Here is a 15,583-nt window from a genome sequence, read left to right on the forward strand (position 1 = left end):
GTGGCAAAATTTCGAAACTTTCGGCTCAAATAATGTTAGCCCTTGTGATACAGAGCAACTTTGCCGAAGACGCCAACTTTCTTAATGGTCAGACTACTGAGCTATCCACGAAATAAAAATTCCTTGCTCACTAGCGCCGCCTAGTGGTGAAATTCCGAAACTTTCGGCTCAAATAATGTTAGCCCTTGTGATACTGAGCAACTTTGCCGAAGACGCCATCTTTCTAAGTGGTCGGGCTACTGAGTTATGCGCAAAATAAAAATTCCATGCTCACTAGCGCCACCTGGTGGCGTAATTCCGTATTAGAATGACCACCACATGTCAGCCCTTGAGCTACTGAACAACTCTTCCGAAGACACCAACCTTCCAAAACATCAGGATTCAGAGATATCATATGTTACAAAATTTTGCATTCTTATCCCTCATGGTTCATATAGTGCAAATCATGAAAAGCGCCCCTACCGGCCAAGTTCTCAACTAAAAGGATGATCCTCAACTCCTAAAGGTAGATCGTACTTAGTACTGAAACTTCGCCGAAGACAGTACTGTACTATCTCTTTTGGCATACGAGATATTCAACGACACCCCCAAAGTGATGAAATCCCATAAGCCCTGGGTCTCCTATAACGTAGATTCCTATTACGCCCCCCAACCATGTGTCTAATAGGAGACCTGACTGTACATTGAGAGTACTCTACCACTCAACCGCTTCATCAACTTGAATTACGATTGATCGATACGGATGAGATGATGCAAAGTGCGCCGCTTCGTGTTTTTACACTGGATGTTACGCTTATGAGGAATCATGATTATGACTCCAGGAACCATGATTTGTGATCCTGATAACCAATTTATGAACTTCATGATTTGTAAATCATGGTGTGGGGATCAAATTTTTATCCGTGTTGATCATGCTGAATAGCTGCGCGTTAACCGCTACGGCTATCTGGGCCCCAAGTGTGCCACCCCTAATTTTTATAAAAAGCTACAAAATATATTTTTTCTTTGAGCTTAACAATATGTTCCCTTACAGTTCATAATACAATGATCAACATATGGCGAAAATTGCTCTATTTTTCACGTATTTACACCCACTTTTGTAAAAATAATCAAATTTCTGTGAATTTTTCTAAGATGTCGTTTATAAATAGCATAGTGAGAGGTAAATTAATAACAGAATTTTCAAACTTATTGAACATCGTGAAGCTATATAATTGTGTAAGTTATTGTGGCATTTGAATTAAAATAAAAGTTTTACCTATGAAATCCGTTTTGGTTGAAATCTATACTTTTTGGGGCAAGTATGCCACCTATTTGGTAAACAAAAATGGTTGAAGTAAAATTGATAAAAATGTAAACATCATCAACAAAATCATAATAATGAACCAAAATGAACCATCAGTAGTGGTTTCTGAAGTGTAGAAGGGGAATAGCGAACAGTTTTGCTCCCAAAGTGATTGTTTCTCAAAATATTCGTTAATATTTTACCGTTATTGAGAACTGATCTAGTGTAATATTATACAGATGCCCCGTAATAAAAGGGTCATTCATATATCATGTTGAATGGTGACAAAAATAACCGTTTTAGTTATTCGAATTGACTATTAGAGAGTTCCGCATGTGATGAACCTTTTATTAAGCATCTCCTTATGACGGTGAACAAAAAATATTTTTAAACTTACCTATTGAGCTCAGCTTTGTTATCAATATTAACAGAAAATAAAGAAAATTTCATTATAAGTAGAATTACATGAATGTTCATTTGGTTGCACACTTGCCCCATAGTGTTGAAAATTAGGTTATTTTGGATGATATTTGAGGTGCTCCAAAACTAATACTTTTTGAGATTTTTTTCCTATTTCAATGGCACAGTGCTTATGAAAAGATGCGAAACTAACATCTTGAGGCTAAATTGGTGGGTTTTTTAAGCTTTCGACAGAGTAAAAGAACAATTTGCTTAAGGTGACACACTTGCCCCAAATCCCGCTACAGCATACAAGCATGGTTGGAGACTCGTCAGTACATGTATGTGCTCCTGAGAAATATGTAACTCTACTTGTAAGAGCTAGTGTTCCTGAAGCCAGCGTATTGGAACCAATATTATACAACATGTGCGCATCTGACTTATCTGGAGAGATCCTTGGAGTAAGACATGCAGCGAATTTTCTGGTAGTAACTCAAGTAGAATTCCTGGATGAAATTCTTGAAGAATCCATTGGGAAATTCCTGGTAAAATCACTGGGGCAGGCCATGGAAGCATTTCGGTGAAAATCTTCACAATAATTCCTGAAAGAATTTAGAGATGACTACTTGAAGATACCTTTGTATGTATCCGTGGAGGGACCCTCGGAGGAAACTCTGCAGAAATCACTATACTAGTGAGTAATGCTTGAAGAGATTATCCTAGTTTATTTCCTGGAACAATTCCTGGAGAATGCCTTGAAGATGTGTTTGCAAGAACCTTTGTAGCGATATTTCTATAAGAATCCTTGCAGAAGTCTCTGAAAGCTTTTCTAGAGAAATCTCTGAAGGTGTACAAGTATTTAATTATTTATATGGTTTTACATCAATTAACTTGATAAAATCTCGCCAACAATATTTCGCCAATTCACTCGGTTCATGGCCGCTCTTCAGGTCCTGGTGAATCCACCAAGCTCGCTGCCCCCCACGCCTTCTTGTTCCGACCGAATTCGTAGTGAACACCATCTTCAGGTGAATCTTTTTTGACCGCAGTTTCTTCTGGAGCCCATAGTAGGTATGACATACACTGATGATGAGCGTTGGTGATTCCCGACTAACATTGTTGTTGAATAAACGGATAAATCGTGTGAAAAATCCTTGGCTCTTAAACAAAAAAGTTGTAAAACTCAGCGGAGCACCCCCTAGATATGTGCCTTAGGATAAGAAAAAACCTCTCTCAAAATTTCAACTCGATTGGTTATTCCACCAGCTGGTGCATTCAATTCGAAGTTTGTATGGAATATCCGTTTCAAATATATTGAAACTCAATCCTATGAACCAATGTACGAGGTCAATATTTGACGTTTGAGCGGTGCAATGTTATTTATGTGACCATGGAAACTTGTGAATTCGGCTCCGCCCAAACGTCAAATTAGTGAACTCGTGCATTGGACAATGGACCGATACACCAGTTCACTACTTTGACGTTTGAGCGGGGCTAAATTAATTCGTTACCATGGCCACATAGATAACAGGGCACCGCTCAAACGTCAAATAGTGAACTCGTGCACCGGTTCATGTCACTTTTTCGTTTCGGATACTAGTTGATCGAGTTCAATTGAGCCCAGAATGATAAAAGCACTACATTACACCCTTATGAACATAATTGTAGAAGGTTATAGCTGGATTTAAGCTCATTTTCATTAACATTTCTGTTGTTGAAAGTTAGGCTTAGATCAGCACTCCTATGGACCCATATGAACCGATGCACGAGTTCACTATTTGACGTTTGAGAGGTACCGTGTTATTTACGTGACCATGGCAACTAGTGAATAAGGCACCGCTCAAACGTCAAATTAGTGAACTCGTGCATCGGTCCATATAATCACATATACCGTTTTGATTCGAATCCCGGACAGCTTCAAATTTCGGACACTCTACTTTGTATGAAAAAGATTTCACTCGAAATGTTTCTAAATGCGCCGTCGAAAAGTTCCCAATTTGAAAGATGATTTTTATAAACAATTCACATAGCAATCCATGAAAATTTACAATGTTCAATTAGTTTCGACGTCTTTCTAGCGGTAAAGTGCGTTTAATTAATGATTTGTTTATTCTGATTGTGTTTTTCAAGAGCGGAATTCGAATCAAAGTGTCCGGAATATGAAGCGAAAGTGTGATTGTGTCCGGAATAAAAATCATGAAGAGGCCGAACATGTTTATTGATTAAAGTGAATTAAAGATGCAGAATTCGAATCTTCACCCACCATTCGAAATTTAAGTGTTTGCAAGGTCTGATTACGCTATAGTAGTTTACGAAACAAGTTGCAGAATGATGATTATTACAGCACGAGTTGTAAGTTGTAAGAGGCTTGCCGAGTAGGATAATTTCAACAAGTGCTGTAAAAATCGAGTTCTGCAACGAGTTACGTACAACATTTTTTGCAATTTCGTGGAAGACCACTTGAGGGTATCAGAAATCATATCGGAATGCATTTACCATGATTTTACAATTTCTGAAATTCTGCATTTGGTCCCTAGGTAGTGCAAAAGGTACCCAAGTTTGACAGATCGCAGTACACTTTTCACGGCATTCTAGATTACCTTATGAGCCATGAAATTTTAGGCAACTGCAAGGGACATGGAGGTTTTTAATGTGTCTTTGGTTGCATAACAGATTGGCGTGATAAAAACAGCCTATTACGATGAGAAATTGCAAAAACGTTCTTCACAGAACGATTCAATTTATTCTTCTTCTTTCTGACGTTACGTCCCCACTGGGACAGAGCCTGCTACTCAGCTTAATGTTCTTATGAGCACTTCCACAGTTATTAAACTGAGAGCTTACTATGCCAATGACCATTTTTGCATGTGTATATCGTGTGGCAGATACGAAGATACTCTATGCCCAGGGAAGTCGAGAAAATTTCCAACCCGAAAAGATCCTCGACCGGTGGGATTCGAACCCACGACCCTCAGCTTGGTCATGCTGAATAGCTGCGCGTTTACCGCTTCGGCTATCGGGGCCCCATCAATTCAATTTATATGTGTAGTGATTTGTTGTACTTCACTGAAGTCGTAAGTGTCCGTAATATGAATCAAAACGGTATACCTACATGTGCCTTATGCAGCAGCTCACTCAGCGTCATAGGTGGCTATGATGTGCTTAGTTACTGCCACCAAGCTATGTTGAAGAAATACACAGTAGTATTGAATTACTACTTCAGATAGCTAAAACACCAACCTTATCAATTTTAATCATGATACAACCTTCTACAATATTCTTCGCTATGGTAAAAAGTAGTGTTTTTGACATGGGTTCAATAGAACGTGATCAAGAATTTTCCTGAACCAAACAATGGTAATGTTGTTGTTTGGAAATGTTCCCGACTTTCCAGAGCATAGAGTATCTGTGTATCTGCCATATGGAATACACATGCAAAAATGGTCTATCAGCAAAGGAAACTCACAGTAAATAACTGTAGAAATTCTCATAAGGACTGAAAGCTGAGAAGCAGGCTCTAACCCGCTATTCCATTACTCCAGTGATTTTTTAGAGAGTTTTTTCAAAGACTCCACCGGTGATCCCTTCAGAAAAAATTCCAGAGATTTTTCCAGGTAATTCTTTATAAATTTGGCGATTCTTCCAGGGGATTTTTCCAGAAAAAATGTATGTATGTAAAATTTCCAGGGATACTTCAGGGATTTTTCCATAGACGTCTCCAAGGATTCCTTCAGCAATTAACTTAGGTAATCCTCCTGAGATTTCTCCAGCAATTTATTCCGGAATTTCTCCAGTGATTACTCCAGAAAACTCATTTTATAGTTCCTCCAAAAATTGTCTTAAGGATTTTTTTCAGAAATTCCTCCAGAGATTTTCCAGGGTATTTCTCCGAAAACTCTGGCAAGAATTTCTCCAAGGATTTTTTCCAGAGATTCCATCAGGATTTCTCCCAAAAGTTCCTCTATGGATTCCTCCGTAAATCCTACAGGTTTTTCTCAATATTTTTCTTTAAGTTCCTCTTGAAATTTCTCCTGGAATCTTTTCAAATATCTTCATGAAAGTAGTTTCTGCGAACATTTTTGAAGGAATCGTTAAAATAATTCTTGGGATTATGGCTGATAAAATTCTGGAAAAATTTCTAGAGGAATTCTTGGAAATATACCCGAAGGTGTTTTTTGAGGCCAGGATCAATTCTCTAGACAAACTTCTATGTAAATCCCTGAAGTGTGGTGTGTGTAGTTGTTAAAATCCTAAATATACTTCCTGTAGCTATTTGGCTAAAGCTACCTCTAGGAAAATTTGTGAAGAAATCTCTTAAGGAATCCCTATAAAAGCTCGTGAAGTAATTACTTGAAGAATCCCAGGATAAATTCCTGGTGGAATCCCTACAGCTATTCCTGGTATTTACACTGAAAACGTCTATTCGTATTTTATCCAAAATCAATTTCGTAAAACAAGATTTCGTACATATAACGCTATTTTCATTCATTGTACGAATTATTTGTACTTGACAGAATTTCGCAATTCAGTGACTTTACGAAAAAACCGTACGATGTACAATATACAAATCGTAGATGTGTGTTATCGTGTTGCTCGTATTACGAATTGTTTAGTATTACGAAACTGATCGTTTAATCTACGAAATCATTCGTTGTTTTCTGCAACGAAAGGTTTCGTAGACACATTTCGTGAAATACAACATGACACGACCGCAGCCGAGGGAGGTAAGAAAAAGCGCGTATAAATGTTTGTTCTGAATACAAAACAAACGAATTTCGATAACGAAATGTTTAATACATTATAACAATCATTGTTTGTTTTGATTTCGAGCTTGAATCATATTACGAAGCTGGTTGCATACATCATGAGGAATAGAGTTTGCAATCCCGGGAACATTTCCCAGGAAATGAGATTTCCCGGGATTCCCGTTTCCCGGGAAATGATTTTGTGTTTCCCTTATTTCCCGGCATTTCCGTATTTCCCGGGTAGTTTCATTAAAAAAAGGATTGACCATCTATTTTCAAACAATTTACTTGTCATATCATTCTAACCAGGGACTTTCGTTAGCCGAGTGGTTAGAGTCCGCGGTTAGACAGCATCCATTTAACAAAGCAAAGCCATACTGAAGGTATCTGGGTTCGATTCCCGGTCGGTCCAGGATCTTTTGGTAATGGAAAATATCATCGTACTCATCGTACCTGCCATACGATATACGAATGCGAAAATTGCAACTTTGGCAAAGAAAGCTCTCATTTAATAACTGTGGAAATGCTCATTGAACACTAAGCCGTAAAGCATGCTCTGTCCCAATGAGGATGTAATGCCAAGAAGAAGAAGATCATTATAAGCAATAACTTCACTAGATAACTAGTTATACTTAGATGTTGGTTTGTTATTTTTCAAAATCAAATAGTTGTTGATAAAATGTATATATTTTTGACGATATGTTTTTTTTTCTAAAAATGATTATAATCTATAGTAAACAAAAGATTTTTCGAAGGATTTTTTTCATGAATTGAGTGGGCTTATGAAGTTTTCATGGATGTAACAGTCACAATTTTCAACATAAGACAGGTATTTATTCTAGTGCTTGAAAGGATTGCTTCGCTGTTGGTAAATATGATTTGAATTTCATTTGAAGCCTGACGATTAAAACGAAGCCAATCATACAAATTTACTGATATAAAATATATACTATATATACTCAAAAGAAAGTTCCATTAAATTTGATTAATTTCTCGTTTTTGAAAATTTCCCGGGATCCCGGGATTTCCATATTCCATATCGCAAGTCACAGGGACTGTGTAATCAAAGCTTTAGGAATGCCAAAAATGTTTGTTTGCGAATAACACAGGCCTCTCTACCAAAGAACGTGCGAGTTATTATAAAAAAAGTTTGAATATATTTTCTTCATATTTGCAAAAAATGGAAGATTTCTCCTAATGTTTCTATGACTCAACTTATAATATTCTCACATAAACCAAAAGCCCTTAATTTGCTACTTTCAGGCAGACATGTTGTCACGATGAGATGGTTCCAATAAATTGTTCGGATGCAGTTTAGTATCTTGGGCTCAGGCTATACGAATAACTTTCAAAATTTACATTGAGGGCATTCAAGCCAAATGTAACAAAAACATAAAATGTCTTTATATAATTATTAATAGAAAATCTAAACTTTGTCTTTAGAACAAGCATTTGATCTTTGTTATAACATTTTAGAAAAGATGAAGAGGTTTTGTGCCTTTTTGAGAAAGATCTTTTTAATTGATCACTTAAAGGGGTTTTTCCCTCTTCCAAATTTTAGTGAAAATAAATAAATCTTTATTGAACAAGCATTTGATCTTCAAACGAATTTTCAGGCCAGCCATGTTGCATGCTGTACCAATATGGACTAGCTGTTGTAATATCAGGAAGAAAGCTCTTCAGAGGATTCAAAATAAAATTTTGAAAATGATCCTGAAGCTTCCTCCCTGGTATAGTACCAATGAGTTACATAGAATATCCAATGTTGAAATATTGGAACAAATCTATCTATATATAAATAAAAATGGAGTGGTGTTTGTATGTCACGAAATGGCTTACGGCTTACGGGTCAACGCATTTGAATGATTCTTTCTCCGTTTTGTTCGTCAAGGGTTCCGACGTGTTCGTGTGTATTAAAATCCCAGGGTATTCACCGGGAAAGTTTAAAAAACGAGAGTGCACGGAACTGTCATTTTGTATGGGACGATCCTTAGCGTTTTTCAACAGCCTACTTGATGGCAAGACGAAGTTTGCTGGGACCACTAGTTTCAAATAAAATAAATTGTAATTTCAGGCATAAATCGTTAAGTTGGAAGCTTTTTTTTCTCTCTTGTAAGGAGGTGAAATAGTGATCCGCATGGTACGATTGAAGTGACGTCACATGTTTACAATTACATTCGTTTTTTACACCAGTAAAGAGCCCGCCTTGTTAATTTTTATGCCGTGACTGCGAGAAAAGTGGAAGTGATTGTTTCTAAGGATAAATACCTTAATTCATACTCTGTTAACTAATAATTTATTTCAACATCTAAGTACTCACATGCTTTGAAAACTCAAAAGGGATCTATCAATTTGAAATTCAGCTTGGGGTGGTTCTGATTATTTTGCATTACCGCTCCATGGTATAACAAACCATCGCGACTACTAACACTATGCCAATCCCCTGTCTTTTTTCTAGTATTTTAACTTATTCATTTTTTTTCAGGTTGTGGGCGGAAGTATTTCACGTTTCGGCCAGTGGCGCTGGGACCGTCAAGTGGCAACAAGTATCCGAAGATCTAGTTCCTGTCAACATCACCTGCATCCAGGATTCGCCCGAGTGCATCTTTCACATCACCGCCTACAACAGCCAGGTGGACAAGATCCTCGACGTGCGACTAATTCAACCAGGTATGGCTTCTGAAGTTGCAATATGGATAATTCCTACAATTAAATGTATGATTAATCACAGGAACTCGAATCGGTCAAGCATCAGAATGTTTCGTATACTGGAAGGATCCAATGACCAGCGACACCTGGGGTCTCAACTTTACTTCTCCTATCGATGCCAAACAGTTCCGCGAATGTTGTGTAAGTGTACTGCTAAATGATTTTAATGACCGAATTACTAACCAATATTCTACGTTTATTCACTGAGATAATTCTACACTCCGTCAAGTGATTAACACCTAACTAGTCCCACGATCCTCTATCTCCCAAAGGAATACTATTCACTTACTAATTATCAAAATTATTGTTAAACAAAATGATTATAAAATGTTGCACTATTATTCGATCTAACAAAGCATAGCTAAACTAAACTCCATGACATAAATCGAACAACCCCCGCACACATAGCCCTACCCCTTCCTGCATCAAATCAGCCCAACGCACTTTGGCAGAAGTCCGGACAAAACTTCAAAAATTGGTATCAACATACACTTCGAATAAAAACAAGCCGATTTTTTTCTTATCTGAATGAAAATTGTGTCGTCGAAATTTTTACAAAGTAAGCAGATGTAGTGACAGTTGTTTTATCATGATGCTTTCTAAAAGAATCAAACCCTTACTTGTAGCCTATAAGGTGTCGGCATATTAGACCTACAAAATTTAAAGGCATGCTGTTATGTAACCAAACTGAACATTCCAACAAGGCTTCATATTTTTACTTTTTATATTCTTAAGCAAACAGTTTAACACATTTTTAATACTTTTTCAATATGATTTATCGGTTTCACGGCTAACCAGCCGAGTGGAAGTTTTAGCAACGACCGTAAAACTAAGCACTACATAAACTTCACAATTGCATTAAATTTATGAAAAAGTTACACGTCTTCTCGGTGAGAATTGAATACACGATTGGATATGACGCGTTACCCCTACACCACAAGAGGACTCATGGACGCAGAAGTTTACCTGAATTCGATTTTAACTCAATAATCAACTCAAAAGCCAACTCAGAGGATATCAAATGAAAAAATCTATGTTCAACCTATCTTGTAGCTAAGACCTTGCAAATCACCTCAAACTCTAATATGACTTTTGGATTATCGTGGTATACCGGTTATGTACCCTGTCTAGTTTATTGGAAGTCGTTGCTTCAATTCTCACCGAGAACACGTATACAGTCAAACTCTCCATAACTCGATATTGAAGGGACCATCGAGTTAGGGAGGTATCGAGTTATAGAACACTAAACCAGTGCAAATGCAATCCAGGAGACCATCGAGGTAGCCATGAAAATCAAATTTTACTATGGTTCTCTAACTCGATATCGAAATATGGAATATCGAGTAAGGGAGAGTTAACTGTAATTATTTCGCAAATTTCACTTCATGTTGTCCATTCAATCCAGTTGCAAAGTTACTAAAAATTCACATAATATGTAAAATTCGATGCCAACCATATTTGGCTCACAAAAATAGGTATTGGTCAAACTTTCAGTAAATGTGGGCAATGTTTGAAGTTTTGTCCGACGTTAGTATGGATGCCTGTCACTGTGCCACGTCACTTTCCTCTCTCAACTTCCCTTGCGACTACCACGTGTCAAATCTCATTGTTTCGCTCTCGAGATCGTACGCCCTCCACGCTCTGTGTCCTCCTCCGCCGACATCATTCATTTACCCTAATAATAGTGCGACGTTTTACAGTCGCCTTCTTTCAAATTTTCACGAAAGGCCTCCTCAAGCTATTCACTGAAACTTGACCCGCCCGGTAAGGGCAAGGTTAAAACGAAAAGAAAACCACTCAGCACCCCGGCCAGTCCGTCGCGGGCCCGTGAACCTCAGTGCACCTGCATGACCGCCGAGCAGTATGCGCGCATCCGAGCCCAGGATCCAAGATATCGAGGTATGCTTCCCCTTCGGCTGGGTATGATGAACTACACAATACTAATCCGTGCTTGTGCATTGTAGGATCCTCGACGCTGCCACGGGCAACCAATCGTGCCACGGAAACGGAAACGCTCAGGAGTGAGAAGATTGCCACGGCCACGTCCAGTACCTCGCTGTACGACAATGTCGGAGCTAACACTACTCAGGGAACCGCCATCAATACTCAAGGTAGGTGTTTTCCGGGTTTACAGAATGGTTCAAATTTCACGTATTAGAATTTATGAAAATATTTTAACGACTGTTAAATTAGATTGGCCAATGTACTAAAAATGTTGATGGATGCATTAACGCAATATGCGCTCACAATGCACAAACATTGGTGAAATTCCTGCTAAAATCTTGAAAAAACTTAGAAAACATTAGATATGTTGGAGGAAAACACTGATAAAATTGTTCTAATTCCAAATCCATACATGTTTTCCTTATAGGCAAAAATTCATGCATCTTTATCTAGGAAATGTCTTGGAAAAAAAATCACTGAATAAAGCTTAACAACAATTTAGGAATGATTGAGTGATGGTATTCCTAAAACATTACCTTAAGAAATGTATTGAGGAATGCCCGAACACATCACTGGAAAATTACTGGAGGAATCAATTCCTGAACCATTCCCTAGAGGAATTACCAACATCTCCCTTGAAAACCTGCGCATATTTCCCAATGCTCAAATTTTAAGAGGCACCTTGGACAAGGATAAAAATATTTAAATTCGAATGCAGTGTAAAATGAGGCATAAAGTATAAATAAACCAAATTCATCTTATATTTACGGCATTTCGTTTAGTTTTCAACCAAAGATGCTTGAATGTTACATGATCGTGTAAATTTAAAGTGCAATTGATTGGAAAATAAGCGATTTATTGTTGACATTTCAGTTTATTTTGATGCTCCAAATATGTGCATAAAAATAAGCCTAAATTTACAACATGTTTTTAGCTGGAGGTTATTTCTCCGGGGAATCAATTTGAAATTTCTACAATATTTGGACGGTGTTCAGACAGACCGGACAAGATGATATTTTGGCGATCTAAAAATACGTTTAGAACTCTATCAGTTCTGATTTTTCCGATGATATTTTGATGCAGATGTATCATCAAACAGTAAAGTTCCATTATCACAATAAATAATGCAAATATTTTTACATTTTGAATGCTTGGGGTAGGTTTTTCTGAAACCATAGAAAAACACTTGGTTCAGTCTGTCTGAACACCGACCATTTTATCCAAGGATTCCACCACGAATTTCTACGGGAATACTTCCGAAGATTCCTCAACGAAATCCTACTACAGAAATCTCCAGGAGCTTTTCCAGGAATTCTACCGAAGTTCCTTCGTCAAGATTCGACTCAAGATCGTCTGGGGATTTCCTCCAGGGATTCCTGAGAGGGTTTCGTCCAGAAATTCTTCCGGGCTTTCCTCCATGAATTTCTCCGGGCATTTCCTCCAGAAGCACCTTCGGGAAAATCGTCTTTACATTCCTCCAGATATTGCTCCGGAAATTGCCCCCAGAAATTCTTACGGGGATTTGCTATAGGAAATTCTCCGGGGATTTCTGAGAAACACCTATAAACTTCTTATGGTTTTCACAAGAGATTCATCCGGAGCTTTCCTTCAGAAATTTCTCCGGGAGTTTCCTCCATAGTTCATCCGAAAATCCCTTCAGATTTGCTCCGAGCATTCCTCTATGAATTTCTTAAGAATATTGTTTCCCTAACTTAGCTGTTAGCGATCCCTCGATTTGTCAGCGCCTCGATATGTTTGTTCTATAAAAAGTGAGCTGACGAGACATAAGGGGATCGTAAAAATCAATTTTGGGAATCGTTGCTTTAAAGGTTCTCCAGAATTAGTTTCGGAGTTTCTCTTTAAATTCCTCCGTAATTCCCTCATAAATTCTTTCAGAATTTTCTCCAGAGTTCTTGCGGGATTCCCTCAATAACAGTTCACACAACTACACTCGGAAGGAAAATCAACATGCAACAGATGCGTCAGCTTTGATAATTTTCAAATATTAGAACAGCGTCAGCGTTTCTAGTACACGCGTACATGTGCCGCAATGATTCTACCCCATTACCCCCGAATCCAAGTCCCCGAACGACCCATAACCTCGAATTCCAATATCATTAGGAAATGTCATCAATGTCATCATGTCAACATAATTGTAAATTCGGGGAAATAGCATTCGGGGTAAAGAAATTCGGGGAGATGGCATTCGGGGAAATGGGTTTCGGGGTAATGGTGTAGAGTCACCGCAACGCATCGTTATGGGTTGCTTGATTGATAATCACTTCTTCAACCCGAGCTATCAGTTGAAGTTGATGGACCATTGTGGCCCACGCTTAAGGCCCAACAGAAAGCGGAATGGGTTCGCCAGCATGAACTACAACATACTTGTCGACTTAGTGTTGGTCCACTTTCATTCGTTGACAGCTTAGTGTGTGAACCATTCTGTCCGAACCGGTTCCGCTTCCGGGCCTTTAATAACATCCTTGTCAGCGATCTTGTTTTCTAAAGGTTTCTCATTGTCCATTGTGTAAACGTAATTAGCACTCTTTTTGTCTTAATCTTCTATGGACATGTCCTCTACGTTATTCCGGTGTTTTTAAAAGCACTGCTTCCTCCTTTCGATCACAACACGTCCGTCCGCGTATATTTTGGCTTGTGGCTCTAAGCCATAGCAATGGTGGCCGGGATGTGTTGAGCATCTAAAAGAACTTTAGTTCTTCTTTAAAAGCAGAAGAGTATCTCCAATCTGGAATGTTGTTCTCATTTGACACTGTATAGCTAATTATTTGTACACGCTGTGAACTAGACTACCGAAATTCATACATTTTGCCTTATGAAAAGTTGAACGATTATTGCAATACGAACGCTTAATGTATCGTTTTAGCATCATCTCACATCGAGACGTCGACAGGCGCTTGGTGTACGCACTGGCCTAACGATCTCAAGGTCCTTGATTTATTCCAGGTTACCTCAAAAACATTTTTTTTTTGTTTTCAAATTTGGGTTTCATAAGACAAAGCTATGAATTTCAACCCGATTTATTGCGGCGATTTTCGATAGTCCATTTGCCTGAGTATCAATGATGATTTATTCTACTTTGAAAATAAGATGTTCTTTAAAATTCAACTTTGAAGTTCATTACAAATTAATGCCAACTGTAATTCACTTCTTCTTCTTGGCATTAACGTCCTCACTGGGAAAGAGCCTGCTTCTCAGCTTAGTGTTCTTATGAGCACTTCCACAGTTATTAACTGAGAGTTTTCTTTGCCAAAGTTGCCATTTTCACATTCGTATGTCGTGTGGCAGGTACGATTATACTTTATGCCCAGGGAAGTCAAGGAAATTTCCATTACGAAAAGATCCTGGACCGACCGGGAATCGAACCCAGACACCTTCAGCATGGCTTTGCTCTGTAGCCGCGGACTTTAACCACTCAGCTAAGGAAGGCCCCTGTAGGAACTGTAGTTCACTAGTGATTTCAATTTCGGCCAAACGGCATTCGGCCAAATGCCATTCGGCCAAATAATCCTTTCGGTCAAACGGCTTTCGGCCAAATGGCGTTCGGCCAAATGACCCGGAACCCTTATACGAATTAAATCGGGAATAATTAAGGTCCGCTTTCCGTTGCCGTTTCGCTATAATTACGTTTGGGACTTTAGAGGAATTCCGCTATTATAACTTATCGTGCTTGTTACAACTTACGAACTTTACCGATTATATTGGGATTTATCTAAACCTGCTTTGATCGTGCTTTGCCATTAAATGATCACAAATTCAGCAAGGATTGTAAGTAAAATTCATCTTATATTAGCTCCAGAAAATTCCTAGGTAGTTCCTCCAAAAGTTTTACAAATTCAAAACTGGCAGCAGATCTCTTTTCAAAAACTTGGACAAGTCTCAATTTTCAATAGACTCAAAATGATAAATAAAGTTTTTTTTTTTTTCAATTTTATGCTAGCAATGAATCCTTGTGTAATATTTTAGAGCCACCTGAAATAAAAATGATGAAAATCTCTTACGACTATTCTACAGGTTCTTAAGAGGAAAACTTATGGTTACTTTAACAGAGATTACTCCAAGAATTTCTCTAGAAATTCCTGTCATTTGTTCATGGTTTCCATCAAAATCAAAAATCAAATCAAAATCTGATCGACGGACTATTTCAAGAATTACACCAGGAAATCTATTTGGAACTCTCAACAGGCATTCCTCGGTTAATGCAACCATGTATTCCTAATGAACTACCTATAGAATTACTACTAGAGTCAACTTACTGAAATCTGTGAGATTGTTCTAGAAAATTCGAAAAAAACACCAAGTTGTTTTGTCACATTGGCAATTGTAACCGCATAACAGTCACATTGAGATTATACATGAGCCTGTACTACTACTGCAGTAGAAACGTAATTTCTATCAGAATTATTTCCTGACTATTCACCCAATATGCGATATGAATTGTACAGAATTTCAACCTCAAATAAGCACTTTTGAATTCTTAGTG

At 38.0% G+C, this 15,583-nt stretch overlaps 1 protein-coding gene across 7 annotated transcripts in view; it reads left to right on the plus strand.

Annotated features, from left to right (window-relative positions):
• LOC5564449 (protein still life, isoforms C/SIF type 2) overlaps positions 1-15,583 on the plus strand; it is a 560,183-nt gene that overhangs the window by 179,422 nt on the left and 365,178 nt on the right. For 6 of the 7 annotated variants that reach the window (XM_021842095.1, XM_021842091.1, XM_021842094.1 and 3 more), the window contains 4 exons: positions 8,915-9,099; positions 9,161-9,279; positions 10,839-11,037; positions 11,103-11,249. In XM_021842095.1, the coding sequence (XP_021697787.1) occupies positions 8,915-9,099; positions 9,161-9,279; positions 10,839-11,037; positions 11,103-11,249 (650 nt within the window). The remainder of the gene's footprint in view (positions 1-8,914; positions 9,100-9,160; positions 9,280-10,838; positions 11,038-11,102; positions 11,250-15,583) is intronic. The other variant, XM_021842096.1, reaches the window with a different exon arrangement.

This window comes from Aedes aegypti, chromosome 2 (genome assembly GCF_002204515.2).
Source record: "Aedes aegypti strain LVP_AGWG chromosome 2, AaegL5.0 Primary Assembly, whole genome shotgun sequence".
Classification (NCBI taxonomy): Eukaryota; Metazoa; Arthropoda; class Insecta; order Diptera; family Culicidae; genus Aedes; species Aedes aegypti.